Here is a 20,573-nt window from a genome sequence, read left to right on the forward strand (position 1 = left end):
ACTTATTTTCAATAATACCCTTACAATATTATTTTTGTTAGTGTCAAATGGCAAACAAGCTATATATCAAATAAGGTAATGGTTATAAAACTTATGGTATAATCCCGTGACAGATATAAAAATGTTACTTAAAAATCATGGCTTGAAGAATATTCAATGCCATGGGAAATGCTTAAAATATACTATTTTGTAAATAAGACAAATACAAAACTGTGGCTTTATTGCTTATCAATATGTATGTATATCTTGATTTTATAAAGAAAATACATGAAGATATACAAACAGAAAAAAATGAATACTATCACAGTGTTTTACATTGTTTACTAATTGATAGTGTGTTCATGGACAAATTTAAATTTATTCTTAACTATCTCTGTTTTCAGTTACAAGCATTTATTGTCATTGTAACCGAAAATACAACTCTTAAACGAAGTTATGCCATCTTCATTAGATCTACCATATCCTAGTTCTTACTGATTTCTACTGGTGCTTCAACATTTCTTATAGGAGCTCTGTCATTTCTTACTAGAGCTTTCAGAATAATTTAGATGACAAACGTCATTTAAAGGGCTAAACTGACTACATCCTAGGCATATCACCAAAATAAATCCAGATTCCCCAAATATTTTTGTCTTCATCAAAATAAAAGCAAATGTTTTTAGCTGTATCATTTTAAACACACACATACAAAACCAAAAACTAAAACTGCCATGGTGACATAATAAACCTAGATAGGCATGTATTAACCTAATCCAGCCATTCCCAATCTAGTTTTGTCTATGTGTTAATTTGAACACTAAGATACATCTACCTACCACCTGAAATTATCACAATGAGCAAAACAAATGAAATTTTAAAATAAATAAATACCATGTGTAGTTGGGGTGTCCCAACTCCAAATAATGTGAGGAAGATCAACATTCTAATTTGAACGCAAGATACTCCTCTGTAGATTTGTTCAGCAGGAGTTTCAGCCATAAGCTTAACTATAGTTACTGTTACGAGCAAAGATACTACAAAAGTAAAAAACAATTACATAAAAACCAAACTTTCAAATAAAAATTGTGAAACATAAATTTACAATTAGAAAGTACAGTTATGGTAGTCCACAAAGTTTTCTTTTGTACTTTTGTTATCATGAATTTTTAAAAGGCTGAGTCAAATTAAATCCTTCCTTCCTTAATGAGCCAGAATTTTATTACTGACATTCTCAAAATCCAGAAGCTGTGAGTAAGCCCCACTGGTTTTATCTCAGAAAAGTGACACTAGTCAGCTAAGAATTTACTGAAAGTTATAGGGTGCTGTATAAAATAAGAGCACTAGTAAATAAGAAATGAATGAATAAGTCAAACAAATATCATAAAATTGTAATTAGGATTAAGTTGTACCATGCTGTCTCTTCCATAAAAGTTACAATCCACTGGCCTTAAAACAATAAGGATGGTGAGGGGACATAAATTTCTATTACTTAGTTGCCTCTATTTCATAAGTTTCTTTTTTTCCCATGACTTTATTAGAAATTGCTCTTCTTAAAAGCTGACAAAGTATTCAACATGCTTAGAACTTTATAATAGAGCTCCACGTTAAAAAGCATGTATTTCATGTAATGCTAAGCCCTTACTTGGGTCCCTATTGTCAAAAACATCCATAAAAATTTAAAATAATTTAATGCTTTGCCAAGCTTCAAGAAGAACAATTACTGAAGAAAGTCATGAGAAAATCAAATATTAAAGGTGCATTTCTCCAAGTTCTTTGGAGCTAAACATTTGGATGTAAATTATACCCCTCCTCTAAGATGTATTCCTGTGAGATTTGAAAAACAGATGGTCCTATCCCTATCACTTTTGGCCGTTTCCATTGGTAAGCATGGTCAGAAGGATACGGTTTACCCTACACCAGTGTTCTAGGGTCAATCTCACACTTTGTGGGAACTGGGGAGGGCAGGTGGACGGAGAGGGAGAGAAAGAGAGAGAGAGGCAGAGAGACAGACAGACATATCGACAGCAGCAAAGGCTGTGGCTGAATTCTGCATTGTTGGTATAGTCACTGCCTCATGGGCATAAGGAATCAACAGAGACGGCTTTTCCATGCCTGGGTTACATTTATGGAAGCCTATTTCTGAATTCAATACTTCCAATGGTGGGCTCCTGATTCCCCGTTGGGACAAAGGTAGTAGCCTCCTAGTTTGGTCAGCTATTTCTGCTATTCTAGAAGTCACTGCTGAAAGCTTTGCTAAAGCCCATTCTTCCAGGCTTTCCAGTAATTGTATAAGCTTGTAAATACTTTTGTTAAATCTGTTTTTGCTCAAGATATCTAAAATGGGTTCTTCGTTTGAATAGAACCCTGACCAACATAGGGTTCCTGCTTATCTTGTTAGTTCTGACTAGGGCAAGCCATGGGTTAATGGACTATCCCTCTGTAAGGCCTATAGGCAGAGAAGCTTCCGAGGTTGGGAGTTCTAAGGCACAGCAATTCAAGAGATACGATCTCTATCCTCTTGCAGGTTAAAATCCAACTAAGAATGTAAAGTTAGTTCATATGAAAAGACTGAGAATAACATACTAAATACTAATTTAAATCACAGATTATATATTTGCAGAGAATACTGTAGGAGTTCAACATTGAAGGAACAATAAAAATCTACAAAAAAATCACTAGAATATAAGACTTAATATATCTATGTTCAGGCCTTAAAAATGACAGACAGTATTTTCACAGTCAAGGAACCTGGAAATATAATCCCCCCTCCTCCAAAAGATGTGTAAAAGCATGGTCTCTTGACTGGATAGTGAGGAATCCAGTATGAACAGAGTGCAAATTGGGAAATGATAATAAATACATTTGGAAATAGAGAAGACACTAGAAGCGGGGCAGTGAAATTAGAAGTGTGCCATCAGACTGTAGCAGAGTTTCCCAACTTCAGCACTATTGACATTTGGGGCCAGATAATTCTTTCTTGGGGTGGGGCTGGGAGAGAGTGATGGGGTCATGCTGTGTAATGCAGGACACTTTAGCAGGGTCCCTGGACTCAACCGACAGGATGCAAGTAGCACCCACTGCTCAAAACAAAATGTCTCTAGACGTTACCAAATATTCCAGGGGGGACAAAACCACTGGACCATAGGCTGAAAGTCATAGCATGCGAAGAGTCACTGGACTTAAGAAAGATGAGACAAGAAAAATAATTTCAGAAACAATGATAATTATCTAATTCAGTGATGTATACAGAGAGGGGGCTGCAAACACATCAGTGAAGAGGCCAGGCACCTGCTATGGTGACTGGAGTGCACAAGCACCCCATCCAAGGAGAGGACTTCTCAGAGTCAGCCAGCTGTTGTTGCCATACGGGAAGGAAAACCCAGGGTTTCCAGGCCTTCTTTTCCTTTTTTCTCCTCCAAAACAAGAAAGATTCTGATTTTTAAGTAAAATTTCCTGAAACATAGAACTTAATTTGAGACTTTTGAAAAACAATATTTAGGCTAGATTTGACCCCGAAGCTACCAGAGTCCTGCAGTGTAGACTAAGGTAAGTGACAGCTTGGAAGGTGTTTAGGAAGATAAATTTATGGATCCGGATCAAACAAACCAACTATAAAAAGACATATTTGAGAAAAAGAGGCAAAGGTGAATTTGGATAGGTATTAAATAACATTAAGGAATCACTGTTGAATGCAATAACAATATTAAGATCATGTTAAAAATAATCTTTACCCGTTTCAAATATCTAATAGATATCTAATTATTTATATAGGCAGGCAGGCAGGCACGCACGCACACACACACACACACACACTTTTCACTACAGATGAAACAAACAAAAAAAGACAGAGACAAAATAATGAGCAAAGCACTATACCTAAATACCAAGAATAAATCAGAGGAATGAGAAAAAAATGACTTCAAAGTTTTGAAGTTCAAAGTTAGAGGTCTCTAGTCTCCTTGTATAGTGAGCGCCCTCTGGCTATATCAAGAAAGCAAACACTCCTCTGTACTGTTTCTGCATTTACCCTAGTATTTTAAAAACATCATCCTCAAATTCTCTGTAATACACTTAATCATAATAAAAGAGGAAATAACACAACTCTCCAATAATTCAAAGCACAACAGACTTGTACCTCAATTTATCAGAAATAAGTGATATGAAACACATCCATGGTTGCATCATAATATTACAACATCTATATTTCTGAATCTCTGCTGATTACTGAAGTAACCAGCTGACTTCCTGAAACCAAATAAAAAACAAATTCAGCACTATACACTGTCTCAGTGTATATGTTGCAAGAGGGTCCATGCACACTGGACCATAGGCTGAAAGTCATAGCATGCAAAGAATGGCTGGGATATTCCATTTGTTACGGTTAATATGAAATGCTACAACCGCAATAAGCATAATCCACATAAATAAATCCCAAGGATGAAACTACCCAAACGAAATTTCTGTTCAGGGAAGAATTCAGTGTCACATTTTACATAAGCATAATTTCCCTTGCCAGCACTCAGCAGTGGCTTCTAGTTCAGATTTTTCTGAATTAATTGTGAACTCATTCAAGTCACATATTTTGTAATTTTGTACCACACTTAAAAGCAACTTCCCTTCCTCTATTTCACTTACCCTCTCACTCCCATCACCTCTTCAAACTGAATAGGACTCTTTTTTAAAAGAAGTTTCTACAAACTAAATATGCTTTTAAGCTAATTTAAGTGTGGGATATTCTGAGAATTATTAAGAAAAATTCATGCCTTGCATCAATAAAGAATTTAAATCTGGTTATAGAAAATCAGATATAATTATCAATTATAGTTATTTTTTAAGTTTGTGTCTATGGTTCAAAAGTAGACTTCTTAGTTTATCTTTTATCTCAACATGAAAAAAAATCTCACTTATCCACTCTGCCATAACCCAGGGAGCTGACAGTACTGGTGTAACACAGCCATTCAGTGAGAAGGAGCCCGGTTTTTTAGGATATTTACTTGCTGTTTAAAATGTAATACTTCATTTTTTAAAAAAACATGTTTATGCTTGAGGAACATAAAATATCAAGTGATATTAATAAGACAAAAGTTAGTTTATCATTTTAATAAACCAAATTTTTCTTCAACCTAATATACTGTACAAAAGACTCAGCTACTGGTATTTATTTGCTTATTCAATAAATAACAGTTAATTTCCAAAACCAACACCCAGGCTAAATACTTCTGTTAATATTTGCTAATCTTACATTTAAAAAACAACTGTATAAGTAACTATATATGTTTTTAAAATTAAGTCACCCTCTTTCCCTTCCAATTGTTCTGCTTGAACTGCTTCCTTCAATTTACATAAAATCCACCTGGAAACAGTAGGAAAAATAGCCAGAAAAAAAAGCACTGCACACCACCATCTTCTCCAAGGATTAAGTCTCAGAGTGTACCACTCACTAGATATGCTCCATTCTAAAGATGCAAACACATGTAGAACAAATGCTGCTGTGACAATGACCTAGCAAGATATCAAAGAAGTCCAGATTAAAATGTATTCATACTTTCTATTCCTTTCTTAAGGCTCAACAATAACCTCCACGGCTAGTAAACACAAATGTGTACATACACATATACACATATACGTATGCACATAAATACTTTGCTCCCACAAACTGATTTCGTTTTTATTTGCCATGTTTTCAGTTCACTAAATGCAATCATATTTTAAAGATAATTAATGAATCCAAAAGTTGAATCTAGGTATTCTGATGACTATTTGTGTAACAAGTTAGAAAAGGGTCCCCAATTTTTAAGTAGCACATATCATAAAACTTCGCTTTAACTTCTATGTAGCCATTAAAAAAAAATGAGATCATGTTTTTTGCGAGAATATGGATGGAGCTGGAGGCTATTATCCTTAGCAAACTAACACAAGAACAGAAATCCAAATACCGAATATTCTCACTTATATGTGGAAGCTAAATGATGAGAACTCATGAACACAAAGAAAGGAACAACAGATACTGGGCTCAACTTAAGGGTGACAGTGAGAGGAGACAGAGGAGCAAAGAAGATAACTACTGAGTACTGGGCTTAATACCTGGGTGATGAAATAGTCTGTACAACAAACTCCCATTACATGAGTTCACCTGTGTAACAAACCTTCACATGTACCCCTGAACCCTAAATAAAAGTTAAAAAAAAAAGTTACCAGCATAATTGTTATTAATTTATTTGACTTAAAGGTCAGGACTGAAACAGATGAATATAAGTTTATTTTTTTAACAGCATACAATATTTAAATGTACTGAAGAGGATACGGTTCCTCTGTGAAAACAGAAAATAGCTTCATAAAAACACCAGACTTGTTTTCTCTTCTCATATAAAAACACTTGGAACCTTTTTAAATGTAAATTTAATTCTAGTTATTCTTGGCCTACTGTCCTGCATCTAAATCAAAAGCTAATTAAGAGAAAAAAGCAACACCAAGTCCTGGCCAAGTCCAGATCTTGATACAACAACTAGTAGAAAAAGTAGAATTTAAAACACAAAACAACCTTATATCTTGGCCTTCTTTGGCCTAACAAATAATAGTAAGTTTTCTTGAGACCTCTTTTCTGATTCCTGCAGCACTCTGTCTCTACCACCATTCTGACACTTAAAAGTCAAGAGACATTGGCCAAGCACGGTGGCTCACGCCTGTAATCCCAGCACTTCAAGAGGCTGAGGTGGGCGGATCACCTGAGGTTGGGAGTTCAAGACCAGCCTGACAAAAATGGAGAAACCCGGTCTCTTCTAAAAATACAAAATTAGCAGGGCATAGTAGCGCATGCCTCTAATCCCAGCAACTGAGGAGGCTGAGGCAGAAGAATCACTTGAACCCGAGAGTCGGAGGTTGCAGTGAGCCAAGATCGCGCCATTGCACTCCAGCCAGGACAAGAAGAACGAAACTCCGTTTGAAAAAAAAAAAAAAGTCAAGAGACATAAAATCACAGCACTGTAAGGATCACAAATTACAAGTAAAATCTGACGAGGCTCAAGAATCGGCTCAAGGTTGGTGAGTGGAAGGATGAGAACTTAGATGTAGGTTTCCTGATGCCAGATGTGTGTGTTCTTCCCTGCAGCCCAGGTTGCTTACCCATAAGTGCTTCTCTGATTTGCTCCGTTTTATACATACATTATTTTCCCTGTAAGAATCTTAGAATTTCAATACAGAACAGGAACTGAGCCTTGTGTGGTTTTTGTTTGTTCATTCTGGTTTGTTTTTTCTGTTTTTCCTTCACACAAAGCAACAGAACAGAGACTAGCCAGTCAATAAATACTCCAATTATTTTTTAAAATATTAATTACCAAAATTTCACAGTATTACACAATGGGAATTACTGTTGGCATACATCTGCATCTAAAAATTTACAATGCTGTTAGTTACCTCTAAAAAAGTTGTATTATGAGGGAATTTGTAAAGCTTAGCTAAATAAACTAATGTAGATTTACTAAATTATATAGGTTTATAAAAGCATACACAAACTGCTACTAAAATCAAGAATTAAAGCAATATAAAAATAGTCATGGGCAACAGCATAAAAATTTTTTACCTATTGGCCGGGTGCAGTGGCTCATGCCTGTAATCCCAGCACTTTAGGAGGCTGAGGCAGGTGGATCATCTGAGGTCAGGAGTTCAAGACCAGCCTGACCAATATGGTGAAACCCGTTTCTACTAAATATACAAAAATTACCTGGCCGTGGTGGCACGCACCTGTAATGCCAGCTACTCAGGAGGCTGAGGCAGGAGCATCGCTTGAACCCAGCAGGCAGAGGTTGCAGTGAGCCGAGATCGCACCACTCCACTCCAGTCTGGACGACAGAGCAAGACTCCATCTCAAAAAAAAAAAAATTCTATCTAGTGAAGAAAATTAAGTGTCCAATGGCTACAGTTATGCTAATATGTAATGTAATATGTCCCTAAGAAATGACAAATATACCTAGACCATCTATTACCACTTGTCTACCCATGGATCTCATGGACTCCAATCATGGAGAAGAGTCGTCTGTGTAAAAGAAAGTGGTAGGAAGAAGTGAGGAATGAGAGTGAAGAGGGGAGAAAGAAACGCTGGACAAGGACACAGAATTCATGAACCCTCAAAATGTGCTGGGTGTGCAGGTATCCAGGTTGCTTACCCATAAGTGCTTCTTTGATTTGCTCAGTTTTATATATACATTATTTTCCCTGCAAGAATCTTAGAATTTCAATACAGAACTATACCAAAGTCAGAGAAGAGTAAGAACTCTGAATCTCTGCTTTGTAAGTCTGTTCATTTCTTTGCTTCGGTGATTTTCCAGTGTGAGGTTTTGTTTTGTTTTGCCCTTGGTTACTTAGTAAAGTCACTGTTTAAAAAATTCCAACCTTGTCTAAACTAAACTAAGAAGAAAAGGAGGATTGTCCTTCTCTAGACGTGGCCGGCAGGAATTCCAGAGGCCCTGGACCAGCAGGGCATTCTGGTCACCACTGTGGTGCCAGCTGGAGGCCAGGAAAGAACCAGCATAGCCAGAGCAGGAGAAGAGGCCTCTGAAGACAAGGTGCCTCAGAGCTGGCTTGGACAAGACTGGAAAATCCCATCAAAGAACCCATCCGCCCTCTTCATAACAACAGCGCTCTAAGACTTCCCCAGGTGATCACATTATGGAGATCATTTTAGTCTACCAGCAAACTGTTAGCTGGTTCCTTTTTTCAAAAAGAAATAATTTAAATTCTGTATTTGCAGAATTTTTAAAGATGAGATAGCTGTTGGTGTTTAGTACATTGCTAGAAACAGGAAGGAAAGATTTAAATGTTTAAAGAACCTGTTAGAGAATGCATTTTAAAAGACCTAAATGTTACTGGCCCCCTTCTTAGCCCTGTGTGCAGCATCTGTTAAGTATTTCGCACCTGAAAGCCCACAAAAGTTGTGGCTTCAAACCATTTAAAACAGAATAGTCAATGACAGAGCAGCCTTGCCTGTGAGACACTGTGTGCTGGGGCTCTGGAATAAAGTATAGCTTCTGGAGCTTTTCTTCTCCCAGGCCAGATCGATGCCCTAGCATCAGAAAGCCAAGGTTGCCAAAATCCACATATCTATTTCACTTGTTGCTGTGCCTGTGGGAGGGTCAAGCTGTGGAGCATGATGCATATTCAATATCTCCTTACTGCACTTGAGTGTCCGAGACTGACCAGGAGTACTGTCAAGAACAATAAAAATTATGTGTACTTGAAAATTCCTTTGTCCCATAAAGAATTTTTACCTGTCCACAGCACAAAAAAAAAAAAAAGAAAAGAAAAACAGCATTTAAATCAGAGGAAAGTCCTATCTCTCACCTACCGTTTGGAAGGAACCCTAAAATAGGTTAGCAGTAACTAGAAAGCAAATGAGAAAGTTCTTTGTAAAAATTTGAGAATATAACCCCAAATTAAATGAGCAGATGATTAGTTAATGCACCAGGATGTCTTATGCACACAAGATAATAAAAGCAATATTAAAATCAATAAACTATCAGTGTAACAAATGATATTTAATTTCAACTCTGGCCCATTTTTGAAAATTCACCAATGTTTATATGAAACACTTTTCCTGACCACTTCCCTGCCTCAAGTAGCCCCTCATTTTAGCCATATGTTCACCAAGACTTTTATTTGTATTAAAAGTCTATTGAGTATATTTACAGTAATAATCATGTTCTTTATTGTATTCAAACTTGAAATATGGTTTTTTCTTTAAACTTCTGGTGTAGATTTTTATTATAAATACAGTAGTTCTTCAGCCAAAAAAGGAAAGGACACTCCAACGTAGTATACCTTGTCACTTCTGTATTGATAATGCCTGGGGAGTATCCCCATCACTCATGAACTTGCACAGAAACTGATACTCCCTTGTGAGAAGACTAATAATAAAAAAGAACAGCAAAAAAAAAAAAAAGTTAGTGTTAATTGCTCTTGAAATGAAGAGCAAAGGTTATCCAGTTGCTATTTATAGATTTTTTTCCTGGTTAAAATTTAATTACAAACCTATACAAACTAAACTTTAAACCTAATTTCTTATAGCGGAAAAGAAATTGTAAACATGAAGCATATTTCCACACTAACAAATTAAGCATTTTCTCACTTAATCACATCTCCTTTAAGAAATAAATTCAAGAAGGGGGGAGTATATCCATATTTTAATAGAAATTTTAAAATGATTTTTATTTTCCTAAATCTGCCACAATGTGCTACTAAAACAATCAAGGCCTGAAAAAAAATGCATGAGTCAATCAGTAACTAAGTATGTAAATGCATAAACCTGATTGTATTGTTTTGAAGAAAACCAAATTAAAATTAACAAAAGTACACTTCCCTCTTTTAATACACAAAAGAAAATCTGTAATGAAAATCTTCCTTTTGTGCATAAAAACAATGTATCTTTGCTCTTTGAATTGCTTGTAAAGTTACTCTGAAAACAAAAACTTATTTGAAGATACTACATTTTTAAATTATAAACAGTATTATTTGAAGAGGTATCTTTGTGACACAGTCGGGCAGTAATCAATTCTGTACTGCTGCACCATCTTTAGTAGTGTAATTACCAAATATGGGTTGCAACATGTAGGCTTTAAGGTGGTAAGCAGAATAAAGATAACAACAACAGAGTTGCAGTCCCAGCTACTTGGGAGGCTGAGGTGATAAGCAGGATCATCTGAGCCCAGCAGTTTCAGGCTGTAGTGAGCTATGATAGCATCACTGCATTCTAGCCTGACCTACAGAGTGAGACCCTGTCTATAAATAAATAAATAAATAAATAAATAAATAAAATAACACAGTCTCTATAATTCTACTATTCTAGATAACTATTTTTAACTGCAATCTCAATAGCTTTGAAAATTAGTTTCATTGGCCAGACACGGTGGCTCACACCTGTAATCCCAGCAGTTTGGGAAGCCGAGGGGGTTGGATCACGAGGTCAGGAGTTCAAGACCAGCCTAGCCAAGATGGTGAAACCCCATCTCTACTAAAAAAAAAATACAAAAATTAGCCAGGCATGGTGGCGGGCGCCTGTAATCCCAGCTTCTCAGGAGGCTGAGGCAGACAATTGCTTGAACCCGGGAGGCAGAGGTTGCAGTGAGCCGAGATCACACCACTGCACTCCAGCCTGGGCGACAGAACGAGACTCCGTCTCAAAAAAAAAAAAAAAAAGAAAAAAGAAAGAAAATTAGTTCTGTTCAGTTCAGTTTGGGGAGGCAAGCATTCTACAGCAAATGCAAATGAGTAAGATGTAAATTAAAAAGAATATGTCATTTTAAAAGCCACCAGATTCTCAGTTTAGCCTAATTTATAGCAATGATTAAAGAAAAATACTCATTGATAAACGTGCTAATTATTTCCTCCCAGGAGCTCAGCCACAAATTCATAACCAGGTTTTTAGAACAAATTTCTAGAATATACTCAAGCTCTGAAGAAGAAATATGCATCTCCTTTCCAACTAGCCATCAGTGTTTTTATTCATTTTTGATCATGAGAACACTACTTACACCAAAGAACATGTCTTGATAGCTTCAAGTGCTGTGTTTAAAAAGATGTAACAGAGAAACTCTATGTTTGAACGCAAAACACCACAGGAATCACCGGCAAATTCTAAAATGAAAAACAGGTCTCTGAAATGCCCAGAGCCAGCTGCTACTGTCCAGAAGCCAGCTCCTTCCCACAGAGCAGCAGATCGGCATGAGCCACAACTTAAGTGGGAATGTCATCTCCTAAGGCAAGGTTCGGCAAAGTTTTTCTGTACAGGACCAGCTAGTAAATATTTCAGACTTTGCAGGCCTCATAGTCTCTGTAACTACTACTCAGCTCTGCCTTGTAGCACCAAAGCAGCCAGACAATAAGTAAATGAATGAATGTGGCTGAGAGCCAATAAAACTTTAATTTCATATAATTTTCATGTTTCATAATATATTATTCTCCTTTTGATATTTTTCAACCATTTAAAAATGTAAACATCTCTGTTAGTTCACAGACCACACAAACACAGGTAGCTGTTTGGGGTCTGCTAGATTTGGCCTATGGGCCATAATTTACCACTCTGGCCTAGGGCCCAGTTTTCCTTCAGCCTGTGCCTACTCCTTTCTCCTCCTTTTACATAACCTGCAAATTATGTCTTTTCCCTTTTAGCAAAGCTTTCCTTTTGTTTCTCTAAGTCACTGATGGCCAGTTTCTGTTTCTTTCTCATAGGTCCCAAAAGTCCAAGAGAACAATTATGAGGTCAGGAAAGACAAGCACAGCCTGAAGAAGGGGCACAGGCCCCTCTTCTACTGCTTTCCAGCTATGTGAGCTTGTGCAAGGTATGTAACCATCCCAAATCTCCATGTCACCACCAATAAAAAAAATTATGGCACCCAACTACCTGAAAGTAATAGTGAAGGCGCCACTTTGTATTGAGTAAAGCAGGTAAAGCGGGAAATACAACCTGTGGAGAAGGGTTGCCAAACACGGTTCAGAAACAAGGCAGCAGATATTTCACTTCTAAGCTGTTAAATCATGTAGCGTATGGGTTCCCAAGCAGAGAAAGGAAGCTCAGTGAATTCAGATAAAGTTCTGGGGGAAGAAGAAACTAGCAACCTCATTGACTGCACGCTACTTTTCATAATTCTCAGAACAGACCAGAAACTCAGTAAGTAAAACCTGAGAATGTCTGTGGCAAAACAACAGTGTAGATACTGAAGAGCATAAAAATGAATAAAACTCAGCCCTTCACTTTAAAGAGTTTATAATTTATTAAACATAAGGACCTATAGTACAAAGTAAATATGATTTGTATAAACCAACTACATTAAGAAGTTAAAAATAAAAAGAACCAAACAAAAATAGCCAGGAGAAGAATTTCCTAGGAGCTAGACTTAAACAATAAACAGGATTTCAAAAGACTAAAAAGGAAGGAACAGAAATTTGAGAGTGCTATTCATGCACATATCTAGGATTACAGGACATGCAGATTCTCAATTCCAGTAGATATTATTAAATTGTTCTCCAAAGACACTGTGCTTCCATCAACGGTCAATTCCCATCCTGACATTTGGTACAATCAGAGTTTATTTTAAGATGCTTTGTCCCATGTGATGGATAGAAAAGGGTAGCTCAATTTAATTTTCATTTCTTGTCTTCACATTCTCTATAGTAGTTTTATATGTCTGTTGTCATGTGAAATAAAAGGCACAGTCTGTTTATGGATGATAATGTCATTCTGTGTGGCTGAAGCACAGAATACAGAAAGTACAGAGGACAAGACCCTCTCTCTTCCAGAGGTTTCTCCAGGCCCTTGCTCTTTTCCTCTCCACCCCATAAATTGCTGGTTTGCATCAGTAGATAGGGACAAACCTTTCCTTTTTTCCTTGAATGTACCACAGTAAATTAGAGAGTTTATAAATGAATGAATGTGGTAGAAAAATACTGGTCTTGACAGAAACATTTGAAACCATTTCCTTTATTTTTGCCCAAAACTTGGTTTCTGCCCAGTTTGGATCATAGAATAGTAAGGTGCCTCAGAAAACACACACAAATTTGATCCAGGTCTGGAGACATGACGGCAAAGACTTGGCAGGAATACATCCACCTTCTCCTTATCCCATCTAGAAGGCAGAAAGGGCAGGAAAGATAAATCAGGGTATGAACCTGATTTACTGGCACTGATTAAGAAGGTTCTGCCTCTGAAAGCTCCCATAAGGATATAATTTTCAGGTAACAATTCCTATACGTTATTTTCAGAGAAAATAATTATTTTAGCCAAAATCTTATTTAGTCTTTCCATGCTAAGAATAAAGTGGCAACCAAAAGGAATCAATACAGCACACAGAACTCTCAAAAATTTAACAAAAATCTATGTTCTCAACTCTGGTCAACAAAGCACCAGAGCTAGGAAAAATTACACTCCAAAAATTGATGAATGTGTATCACATTCCCAACTACAGTGGGTAAACTGAAAATCACTATAAATATTTGTTTTCAAAAATAATTTGCTGTTATCATTCCAGTAACACTATAATGCCATATTGCCTCAAATACAAATAGATTAGTCTAATCCAGTGATTCTTAACCCTGGGCAATTTTGTCCCTCTGGGGACATTAGGCCTTTTTTTTTTTTTTTTTGGTGTTCAGATTAGAAAGGTTATACTACTGGCATCTAGTGCACAGTGGTTAAGGATACTGCTAAACATCAATGCACAGGATAGTCCCTCAAAGCAAAGAAGTGTCTGGCTCAAAATGTCAATAGGGCCAAGAAATTGTGATCTAAACCATTTCTTCTTGGTTAGCTGGGACATGTTGACAAATATACAGGGTTAGAGATGATAAGCACTCTTCTTAAAGAACTATTAAGCTAGACAATTTAGGGTCCTATAGAAGATCTTGATATTTATGTCAACGAATAAGCTTCTATTTAGTAATTTTCAGTTGAAATATGTAAAGAATAAAATAGACCACAGTCCATGATTCTGCCCACTTTATCAAGCAGTTTACCTCTACATTTATTAGTTTATCACATAACCTATGAGAACACCTACCTACACCGAAATTTGTAATCAAACTGACTACTGCTGGCTTCACCTATCACAAATTAGTATTTTCCCACATTTCGACCCTAACCGAATTCTCCATGCCTGCTTACCAAGTGACCAGTCCTCAGATTTAAACAGTGGGTTTCATGTGGTCGTTTCCTGAGGAAACTTTCATACCTAAAATTCTCTTTCTCTGATATCACAATCCATTAAAAGTTTACTGTCCAGTTCCATGAAATTTAAAATCCAGAGTGAGAAGGGAATTTGATTTTGACTATAAATATAAAGGCAGATACAAAGGGATGTCCTCTATTTAAAAGTTAGGGGTGTTGGCAATGAAGTGGAATAAAATATACCAAGGCCAAAGAGGCCTCTCTAAATATTACAAAGTCCTTAGAGGTTATTTTATTTCCCAGTTAAAGTTTCCTTGGGTGTTTCAACAAAGAAAGACATTTTTCTGGGGAAGGCTTTTTGTTCTGTTTTTCCTTTTTAAATTTCTCTACTTCCAGATTTGCTGAAAGTATTTACTTTCTACTTTCTAGATATTATGTTAGAAGAAATATTTTTAAATTATGCAAAAGTTTAGTTCAAATTTAGAGGAATCACACGGGTTCAGAAATCCATTTTTAAATGGTCACATATACCTAACAGAAAGAAAAGCATCCTGTAACTGATAGAAATCCATCTGAATGCTGAAGTTTCTCAAGCTAACAAAGCAAGCACTGTTTTGTAGAAAGATAGGCAGTTCAGCCTGCTGACGCTTTCTGAAACACTTAAAGATGAAGACAAAACTATCGCTACATGGATTAGCTGGACTGCAAACCAAATGTCACTTTCTGAATGTAACTCTGAAATAGAAATTTCTGTCCTTAGGCTTAAGAAAAGTTCAAGTAGAAAAGCACTCTATTATAAACTTGGGGGAAAAAATGGTGCCAAGATGACTTAACAAAAAACAAAACAAAACAAAAAGGACATTAGAAGGTCATTTAAATGCAAGATCTAATTTCAGAGAGTTGAGCACAAAGAGCACAAATGTGGAAAACTCCAAGGATTTTTCATGTGCCACAAAAGGCAGCAAAGCATGTTTAGACAGACGTGGTGAAACTCTCTTTAATCTGGCTAAATATAAAACGTTTTGTTTTACACAGCTTCTGAAAACAAGAAACAGCACCGGGCTCAAGAAAAGGGTAGGTAAGGGGAGCAGCTGTGTGTCCACAGCTTCCCCTTAAGATCCCAAAGGAAGAAAGCTGCCGCCTGGAGGTACTGGGTAGCCAGGCAGCCTTACTGAAAACAACTAAGGTTTTCGAGCGAGCGTTGTTTTTGGCAAGAGGGAGGTGTTACCGGCTGCTTCCTGGGGTGCTGGAAGGAATGTGTCACCATCAATTAGAAAGTACACTTAAGCCCCGTGTTTAGGTCACAGAAGGAGTACTGCCTCGTCCCTCAAGGATAAATCCATGCCAACTCTCGGAAAGGAGGGGAAAGGAGAGCTGCAGGAAAGGTGTTGGTGCCCATGACCTGCAAGTCCAAAAGGAAACTCCAACTTGTTCTGCAGGGAAATTCGGGCACGCTGAGTTCACCGAGAACTCCAAGAAGTCAACGAGGGCGGGTGCCCCTACACTTCCCCAGGGACCAGCGCCGCCCGACCGCAATTCTGGGGAAGACCCCGGCGGTGCTGGAGAGGAGGGACAGGCCCCCACTACTCACCTGGCCAGCCCCGCGGAAGGGCTGGTGGATGAATGAACTGCCCCCCCGCCGGCCGAGCCTCGCGGGACAGCGGCGGACCGCGGGGTGCTCACCTGTGGGGATGCTCGAGGGCTTCTCCGAGTCCGCACCCAGACAGGGATTCCAGGGGTGGAGGACGAGCGCCAGGAGCAGCAGCTGAGGCTTCACCGTGCATCCCCCCATATTCGGCCCTCGAGGGCCGCGCGGGCTCAGGCGCCCACGGCCCCGCAGCGCCGCGCTTCTCGCGAGAACGCAGAGACCCGGGTCCGCCCTGGGCCGCCGATTGCGGGCGGGAGCGGGCGGGCAAGGCGCGCGGCCGGCAGCCGGAGCGGCGCGTAACGCAGCAGAGTGAGGTCGTCGGTGGAGGCACGGAGCAGCAGGCGCCCGGGGCGCTGCGGAGGCCTTATAGGCTCCCCGAGGGGAGGCGACGGGGCGGGCCGCGCCCTGGCTATTGGCCGCCCGCTGACCCGCCGCCGCTGCGCACCCGGTGCGGTCGCCTCAGCTCGCCCTCCTGGGCCCCACGTCTGGACTGTTTGCTCAGCGCGGACGCTATTTAAGGAGCTGCCTGCGGCTACGTGTGGACGCTCACGCAGCGCTTCTGGCTGGAACGGGGAAGCCTGCACTTAGCTTTGGGAGTGGGTTTGGAGAGGGAGGAGGAGCCGCCGGGAGTCTGGCGGGAGGGCGGTGTTCCCGTCTGGGTTCCTCTCTGCTGTCCCAGCCCCGGTAGCTTCCACAGCAGCCTCGAAGGGTGAGAATTTGCTCTTCTATGGACTTGGATACTCCACCCAGTCTGAAGTGACTGCAAATCTGCGGCAATCTTGGCTGACTGGGACCTCGCCACACTCTTAAGCCATGGAAATGGATCGCCCCTCATTAATTCAGGGGCAGGTTCATCACCCTGTAAAAGGAAGGCCGTGCTTTTATTTTACTCCGTAAACCGAAAGTTTTATTGTCCAGTGAACATTTCTTGCTCCGCCGCTTGTGCCAAGAGAGCCTTAGACTCTTTCCAGTAATGAGGCTTGTAAATCCTGCAGAATCGGAGCCCAACGTGTGTAATGCCGGGGCTGTGCTTACAAGATCGTGCTCCAGTCCGCATGGAAAATTACTCCCAAAGACGTGGTCGGAGAGGTCGAGATCTCTGAGCCTTGGCCCCCACTGCTTCCACTTTTGACTGATGTCTAAGAAAATTCCCTTTTTTTCTGTTCTCACATTTTAACTAGCCAAGGGTTTAACTTGTTGGAATGAGTGGGAGCAAAAGCACAATTAAGAAAAAAGCTTGACAGTTTTGCCTCATACATTTAATGACATAAGCTATTTTATAGGAGAAAGAGAAACAAACTGCTACCATTCTGGAATCTCCTGCCTAAATTTTCGTGAAATTAGAAAAAAACAGAATCGAGACAACACCCGTTATAACTCTGGGCCTTTGAAATTAAGACAGAAAATTATGGAAAAATGTGTTCCATTATGATCACGTTTTGTCTAAAATTAACATATCAAGATAACATGAACTTAATGCTTTCATCTTATCTTGATAGTATTAAAAACAGGTGGAAAACCCTGCAAAGAAATCTTGCCTGGGATGTGACATTTTAGAAAGAATCATTTCCTGTGCCCAGAGCTAAGCCAGTTATTACTCTGTTTTGAAGGTTTGGTCTCAGTTTTTTAAAAGAAGAGGAAAACTGGAGAAAGTTCTGAGAAGAGTAACAAATAATTAAAGAAGTGGAAACTATGACCTGTGAGAAGAATGAAATAAGGTTTATTTAGTCTGAAGGGGAAAAAAAAGCTAAAAGATGGATTCCTTAATAACAGCCTTTCATGTGTGGCAAGTACAGCTTCATAAAACTAGGCACAAAGCAAACAGCATCAGTCCTCTGAGTCCAAGGACTCTGCTAGGAATGGCTGGTGTTTTGGCCAGATCTGTCTCCAGAAAGCCAAACCTGCAATTGCCAAACTCCTTGAACTTGACTTCTTGCTTCCTTGGTTCTCCAGTATCTTTAAGAACTTGGAGAGCTACAACCTGGCTTCCTGCCCTCCCAAACCCCCGTTCCCCTCATGAATGCTTACCGGCTTCTCTGCATCACAGGTGTGTGTGTGTGTTTAAACTCCAAAAGTCCACTAATAATTTCAGGTTATTTTGACATTCTTCCTTCTCTGTTAAGAGTCACAACGCCTGTGCTGTGAGACTCGTATAAAGCAAGTGTTGGGATTTTCAAATACCTAGACATTTCTAACACAGTCTGAAAGAGCCCCAATTCTCACACCAAATCCTTCCTGCTTTCTTACATTTCCAGCCATCTGCTGAACATTTCTACCTGGATGTTCCATTGGCAAAAACTCGATATGTCTTTTTTTTTTTTTTTTTTTTTTTTTTTGAGACAGTCTCGCTCTGTTGCCCAGGCTGGAGTGCGGTGGTGCGATATCCCCTCACTGCAAGCTCCCTCCGCCTCCCGGGTTCACACCATTCTCCTGCCTCAGCCTCCTGAGTAGCTGGGACTACAGGCGCTCGCCACCAGGCCCGGCTAATTTTTTTTTTTTTTTTTTTTTTGTATTTTTAGTAGAAACGGGGTTTCACCGTGTTAGCCAGGATGGTCTCGATCTCCTGACCTCGTGATCCGCCCGCCTCGGCCTCCCAAAGTGTTGGGATTACAGGCGTGAGCCACCAAGCCCGGCCCGATATGTCTTTTAACTCATCAAATCCAGATCCCACTCAGCTCCCTCATCTCTGTTGATACTACTGCTCTCTAACTCATATGGCCTCAGACATTTTTACTTCTCTCTTTCCATCCCCCACACCCGCCAACTCACAGAGCTGGACTCCAAATCTTGTCATTTTTTCCCTTCATGTTCTCTCTTCATCTATTCCTTTCCATTCTCACTACTACCTCACTAACTAATGCACTCTTGAGTGTATCCTATGCCATTTCCTGTAGACTTTCCCTACCACCAGTGTAATACCACTATATACCACAACTAGATTAATCATACTCAGATATCCTTTTGATTGCTTCATCCCCAGATTTCATAACAGATTTGGAAACAATCCACATTCCCTAACCTAGTATTCAGATTCCTTCATGCCAAACTAAACCCAACCAACGTAGTTTGCTTTATTATCTCCTAAAGCAGACCAAATACTTTGTCACTTTAATTCTCTAAAGTTTAGGTAGGAATCATTTGGGTTCCTCTGAAGCCCAAGCATGAGCCCAAATTCAGTGACTAGCAGTTTGTGGAGAGTTTTGAGAAAACCAGGTAGGTGAAGCTAAAATGACACAGGAAAGGGAAAATATCCAATTAAATCAACCACAGTGGGTAATGGGAGCTTAATCCCACAAAATTGATGTACTATACATCACTCAAAAATATCCTGGTCAATGGGTCAGAGAACTGGGATATATATTCCCAACACCTATCAGTCATTGACTTAAGGGCTGAGGGACACTCATTAATTCCCAGGCATTCCCAACCTGCTATGGTAGCAGCCACTCCGATGATGTAACTCTTGATCATAAGAAGTCAGGGTGACATGCTCAGAAATGGTAAGGAAATTTGAGGAGAAATGAGAGAAGCAGCATTTGCTCAGCAACCATACCTTTGTTCATGTTATCCCTATATCTAAAAAAAAAAAGGATGACAAAACCTGTCCTCCTTCCTTCATTGGGCTAACGTCTGTCAAGCTCAAGTGCCACCTCCTACAGGAAGCCCAACTGGGGTACCTTACCCTACCTCAGGATGGGTTTAGATGTCCCTGTTCCATGATTTCTAACTTCTGAAGCAAACCTCTCTCATTTGTGACAGGGTCTTTTCTTAGAATTATTATTAGACAGTGTGTCTGTTAAGGTCAGGATTCAATTATTTTTCATCATCGAACAGTAAGTACCATAGTAGCACATTTGTTTATTCATTGATTCATTCAAAAAATATTCCATGACTACTATATCTCAGGCATTGTTCTAGATAGATATTGGTCAAAACAAATTTATTAGTGACAGAAAAAACAAAAATCTACTGTGCTTTAGTTTCAGGTGAAACAGAGATAAACATATAAGGTAATAAGTGGTAGAGAGAAAGTAAATCAGGAAAGGTAACTGGGAAGGACCAATAAGGAGGGGAGGTATACCAAAACCTTAGTAAGGGATCCTGGGAAAGCCCCACTGAGAAGACGATTCTTGAGCAAAGATCTGAAAGTGGTGAGAAAAAGAGGGGGCCAGGATGTACAGGGGACCTGTGTTCCAGGCAGAAGAAACAGGAAGTGCAAGGACTGTGAGACCAGAAATACCTGGAGTGTTGTGAGGAAGCAAGAGGGCAATTGAATGTTCAGTGACTGTGCATAAG

General features: G+C 39.3%; 1 protein-coding gene across 12 annotated transcripts in view; it reads right to left on the bottom strand.

The window, feature by feature from the left end:
* Positions 1-18,446, bottom strand: part of PLOD2 (procollagen-lysine,2-oxoglutarate 5-dioxygenase 2) — a 91,548-nt gene extending 73,102 nt beyond the window's left edge. For 4 of the 12 annotated variants that reach the window (XM_516801.8, XM_016942114.4, XM_063807248.1 and 1 more), the window contains exon 1: positions 16,313-18,446. In XM_516801.8, the coding sequence (XP_516801.5) occupies positions 16,313-16,421 (109 nt within the window). In that variant the 5' untranslated portion in view covers positions 16,422-18,446. Of the gene's footprint in view, positions 1-7,719; positions 10,751-16,220 lie in introns of those variants that run through there. The other 8 variants (XM_063807243.1, XM_016942115.4, XM_063807244.1 and 5 more) reach the window with 6 other exon arrangements.
* Between the last annotated feature and the right edge of the window lie 2,127 nt (positions 18,447-20,573).

Source organism: Pan troglodytes, chromosome 2, assembly GCF_028858775.2.
Source record: "Pan troglodytes isolate AG18354 chromosome 2, NHGRI_mPanTro3-v2.0_pri, whole genome shotgun sequence".
Lineage (NCBI taxonomy): Eukaryota > Metazoa > Chordata > Mammalia > Primates > Hominidae > Pan > Pan troglodytes.